This window comes from Telopea speciosissima, chromosome 4 (assembly GCF_018873765.1).
Source record: "Telopea speciosissima isolate NSW1024214 ecotype Mountain lineage chromosome 4, Tspe_v1, whole genome shotgun sequence".
NCBI classification, from domain to species: Eukaryota; Viridiplantae; Streptophyta; class Magnoliopsida; order Proteales; family Proteaceae; genus Telopea; species Telopea speciosissima.
Genome location: NC_057919.1, coordinates 32,122,546 through 32,127,532, shown reverse-complemented (window position 1 = coordinate 32,127,532; position 4,987 = coordinate 32,122,546). Strand labels below are relative to the sequence as shown.

The 4,987-nt window shown below is 39.7% G+C and overlaps 1 protein-coding gene across 1 annotated transcript; it reads left to right on the top strand.

Moving 5' to 3' along the window:
- Positions 1–1,515: 1,515 nt before the first annotated feature.
- On the top strand, positions 1,516–4,466 carry LOC122657364 (probable 1-deoxy-D-xylulose-5-phosphate synthase 2, chloroplastic). Its single transcript, XM_043852046.1, has 8 exons — positions 1,516–1,629; positions 1,768–2,091; positions 2,207–2,357; positions 2,450–2,721; positions 2,811–3,087; positions 3,181–3,770; positions 3,853–4,137; positions 4,311–4,466. Exons 1-8 carry the CDS (start codon positions 1,534–1,536, stop codon positions 4,461–4,463), a joined length of 2,148 nt encoding a protein of 715 aa, XP_043707981.1. The 5' UTR covers positions 1,516–1,533; the 3' UTR covers positions 4,464–4,466.
- Positions 4,467–4,987: the final 521 nt, after the last annotated feature.

Sequence of the window (4,987 nt, the reverse complement as noted above, 5' to 3'; positions counted from 1 at the left end):
TATTTTCGTTATTAGAGTACCTCGGTGATCTTCTTAGACATGGGAAGATCTCGGCTTGTAGATTTTCTTGACCCATTGCGCGGTTTCACAGAAGTTTCTCGCAGACCACTAGATCTAGTCGATCTCTCTTCAGAATATTTCGGAATAACATTCATGGATTTATAGTTGACAGCACAAGAATTCTATGGAGAACATTCATAGATTTTGAGTTGCAGGTCATGTGAAGAAGATGATTTTGGGGTTTTTAAATTCAAGGATAAAATAGTAAATCTACACTGGTCAAGGGTAGTGTAGAGATTTAAATTTATTTAACTGGGTGACATCATCACTTAATAGCATAAAACTAGGGGTGTCAATGGGCCGGTTTCGATTCGGGCTTTTCGGTTTCAGTGTGACTTTTATAGAAACCGAAACCAAACCATTAAGAAATGTTCGGTTTTGGTGCGGTTTGGTTTCGTGTCGGTTTCGGTTTATGATAACGGGTTGATATCGGTTTGGATTCGGTTTGGTACCGGTTTTATATAACTAGTAAGGTCCGGTTAGTGCTAATTTTTCTTCTCTTTCTCTTTTAAGTACATAAAATATTTCAAATAAAATGCATCTTTGTATCCTATGTCCTACGGTCTATGGATACAATTGATTGGGTAATCACTAACAAAGGATATGAGATAAAGTGAGAAACTATCACAATACATTTAGGGGGCAATGGGGCATTAGGCATTTATTGATTTACTTATTTATCGGGTTAGGTCGGTTCGGTTTGGGTTCGGGCTTAATGGTTCGGGCTACCGGTGCACCGTCGGACTAGTCCAAACCAAACCAAACCGTTTGCCTCTCTGGATCCACAAACCGAACCCGAACCATTAAGAGTTAGGTCCGGTGTGGTCAGGGCTCGTTCGGGCTCGTTCGGGCCGGTTTCATCGGTTCGGATTGGGTATTGACACCCCTACATAAAACTAAGATCAGGAACTAATTTGGCATTTTGGGGTCCAAACTAAGGGGTGATTTGGATTTTTTAAAAAATCAGGGGTTGATTTGAGTTTTGATTGAAAACTAAGGAGTGATCTATAATTTACCTTTTCTTTTTTTAGGTTTATGGATAAAGTACTAATCAGTCAGGGGAACGTTTTCCAAAAAAAAAAAAAAAAAAAAAAAATCAGTTAGTGGAACGTCCTTAGATCTTGCACTCCAAATAAAGACAAAATGCCAAAATCACTCTTGTTATAATCGTGAAAAGCAACATTAGTGTTCGATGTAAGACAAGACGAGTGATTCAGAAATAGTAAACGTTAGAAATTCTACGTAAGTGGTGGGGGTGCAGGAGTCACTTCCCTCTACTGACTAATTCCTATAAGAAGTAAGAACGCATCACCCCTCTCCTAAGCCTCTAAATTTTCCAAAGTATCATCATCTGCAATTAATCCTACTTCAGAAATCTAATACTTCTATGTTTTCTTGATTCTGCAAACTCACTCTTTAATTAGCTCATTCATTAGATCAAGTGTACCAATGGCTTCTTGCGGTGGTCTGCTCATGAAGAGTGTTATCCCGGCTCTTGATTTTCCGGCTGATTCTACCTCGATGCAGTTCTCTGTGGCTACTAATTCTTGTCGGCAACACAAGCACATGGTAAGTTTTCCCTCTTAACACTCATTTCCCTTCTTCCTCTTAATTCTATTTTAATTTGTAGGATATAGGTATTTTAGTTCAACAAGTCAGTCTTGCCTCTGAGCTGACTGTCTATATATTATTTCTGTATGGGTCCAGTTTTGCAGGGTGATGGGTAGCGGCATGGACAACAATAATAATTCACAAAGTATAAGTGAGAACCAGAGACGGGCACTGAATTACACAGGACAGAAACCTTCTACTCCAATCTTGGACACAACCAACTACCCAATTCACATGAAAAATCTATCTATCAAGGAACTTGAGATGTTAGCCGATGAGCTCCGGGAAGAGATTGTGTACACCGTATCGAAAACCGGTGGGCATCTAAGCTCAAATCTTGGAGTGGTGGAACTCTCTGTTTCACTTCACCATGTATTCAATACCCCTGAAGATAAGATCATATGGGATGTTGGCCATCAGGTAATTTTCTTTGCTTTTTGGGATTTTTTGAATTACAATTAATTTTTGGTTTTTCTTGGAGTATTGAACTAATGAAATTAAATTTTGTTAATGGGGATGAATTGGGTTCTTGCAGGCATATCCACATAAAATATTGACTGGTCGGAGATCCAAAATGCATACGATCCGGCAGACTTGTGGACTTGCAGGCTTCCCTAAGAGGGATGAGAGTGTGTATGATGCTTTTGGAACTGGCCATAGTTCTACCAGTATCTCAGCTGCCTTAGGTAGGGAGCCCATAAACTGTTTGTTCTTAATTTTATATGAAAGGGCTATATATAGTTCTAAAATGTACATTTTGTTGTTCACTCTATGAAAGGAATGGCTGTTGCTAGAGACTTACAAGGCAAGAATAATCATGTAATTTCTGTAATCGGAGATGGAGCCATGACAGCAGGACAAGCATTTGAAGCAATGAATAATGCTGGTTATCTTGATTCAAATCTCATCATCATCTTGAATGACAATAAGCAAGTTTCTCTTCCAAGTGCCACCGTTGATGGCCCTGCTGATCCCGTCGGAGCCCTGAGCAAAGCCTTAGCAAAGCTCCACTCTAGCAGAAAGTTCCGGCAGCTTCGTGAAGCAGGAAAAGTAAGTCACTAATTCAAAATTTGTATTCCTCTCAAAGTTTAGGCCAATCTAAATTCTGACTAGAAGATGTTTCCATCAATCCCTGACAGAGTTTAACAAGACAAGTTGGAGGAGAACTGGCATTTGAAATTGCTGCGAAGATTGACTCATATTCCAGAGATATATTCGGCGGCTCTTGGGCTTCCTTGTTTGAAGATCTGGGACTGTATTATATTGGTCCTGTGGATGGTCACAGTGTGGAAGACCTTGTTTCTATCTTAAAGAAGGTGAAAGCCATGCCAGCACCAGGTCCTGTCCTCATCCATATCATAACAGAGAAAGGGAAAGGCTATGCTCCAGCCGAGGTTGCAGCTGATAAGATGCATGGTATATGATATTTCATGGCTAGTTTTGTGTATGCATCTCTATATTTAATTTCAATTAATGTTTCTTTTCTCTAAAACCCATCTGGTTTCACAGGTGTAGCGAAATTTGATCCAAAATCTGGGAAGCAATTGAAGCCCAAAGAAACATCTCTTTCATATACACAGTACTTCGCACAATCTCTAATTGCCGAAGCAGAGAAAGATGACAAAATTGTAGCGATACATGCTGCAATGGGAGGTGGAACAGGGCTTAATCTATTTCAGAAGCGCTTCCCTGATCGTTGTTTCGATGTTGGAATAGCTGAGCAACATGCAGTAACATATGCTGCTGGTTTGGCTGCTGAGGGTCTCAAACCTTTTTGCGCAATTTACTCTTCTTTCCTACAGAGAGGTTATGACCAGGTAGTTCATGATGTCGATCTTCAGAAGCTTCCGGTTCGATTTGCAATAGATAGGGCTGGCCTTGTGGGTGCAGATGGTCCGACTCATTGTGGGGCCTTTGATACCACTTTCATGGCATGCTTACCCAACATGGTTGTAATGGCTCCTTCTGATGAAACTGAGCTAATGAACATGGTTGCCACGGCTGCAGCCATTGATGATAGGCCTAGTTGCTTCAGATACCCAAGAGGAAATGGCATCGGTGCCATTCTTCCACAAAACAACAAGGGCACCCTTATAGAGGTACTTTAATATTTAATTAAATTTATTTGATTAGATATAAATCATTACTCTGAAGCCTGGACTAACTCATGTTTGAAAACAGGTTGGGAAGGGAAAGGTGCTGATGGAAGGGAATAAGGTGGCAATTTTGGGTTATGGAACAATAGTGCAAAATTGTATGGCAGCAGCAGAACTTCTTCAAGTGTATGGTATCTCGGTGACTGTTGCTGATGCAAGGTTCTGCAAACCTCTTGATGGAAATCTGATAAGAAGGCTTGCTCAGGAGCATGAAGTGCTAATTCTCGCCGAAGAAGGATCCGTAGGGGGTTTCTGTTCTCATGTCACTCATTTCATGATCATGAATGGACTTCTAGATGGAAATCTAAAGGTATTGGACATTCAAAAGCTACATCTAATTTCTTTCTTCACTACTGGACTAGTATAGGTGTTAATTTAAACACACTAGCTACTATTTCTCTGTATAAAACATATTCATGAAGCTTTGTAATTAATCACTAAAATAACTAAATTCTGGAAGCTTATTAATTTCTTGTTGTGTAGATGAGGGTAATGACACTTCCGGATAGTTATATCGAGCACGGATCTCAGGCAGACCAGATGGAACAGGCAGGTCTTACATCGAAACATATTGCGGCCACTATCTTGTCCTCTATAGGTGAAAATATGGGCACCCTACAACTGCTCAACCTGTAATTAATTTAATTGGCTAGTAAAACCAAAAGGAGGAAAAAAAGACCTGTGTAGAGCTACAAATTTTGGTTATTTGTATTCTTGGTTATCCGATTAATATAAATGGCAAACAGTTCATCTCAGTGAGCGATGTTACTCGCACTGTTCTCGATTCTAATGATAATGAATGGTGTACCAGCGTAACTACAAATAATGTTGCCAAAATCATTCACCCAAATGCTGCAAATTACATTTTTCCGTTGGCTCCGTTTGTTTGAGGTAAAATTTTATATGTTAAAAGTTTTCCAATGTTTGTTTTTCAATGGAAATATACATTAGAAAACTTTTCAACATGTAATGACGAAACAAACGGATCCCTCTTGCGCCCAAGCTTTTTGTTTTTTTTAACCCGAATATTACTTGGGACCCGGGCTAGTCCCTAGAATTTTATTAAATCAAACCACTATAAAAGCAATACAAGGGTGGGGACATAGCCTGCCTTACCCCAAACCCGATACAAAAATCACACAATGCAACACTCTTATAAA

Coding starts and splice junctions, on each gene's coding strand:
- LOC122657364 (XM_043852046.1), top strand. CDS start 1,534: ATGAAGAGTGTTATCCCGGCTCTTGATTTTCCGGCTGATTCTACCTCG. Junction 2,092..2,206: donor TATGGGATGTTGGCCATCAG/GTAATTTTCTTT, acceptor GGGTTCTTGCAG/GCATATCCACATAAAATATT. Junction 2,358..2,449: donor CAGTATCTCAGCTGCCTTAG/GTAGGGAGCCCA, acceptor ACTCTATGAAAG/GAATGGCTGTTGCTAGAGAC.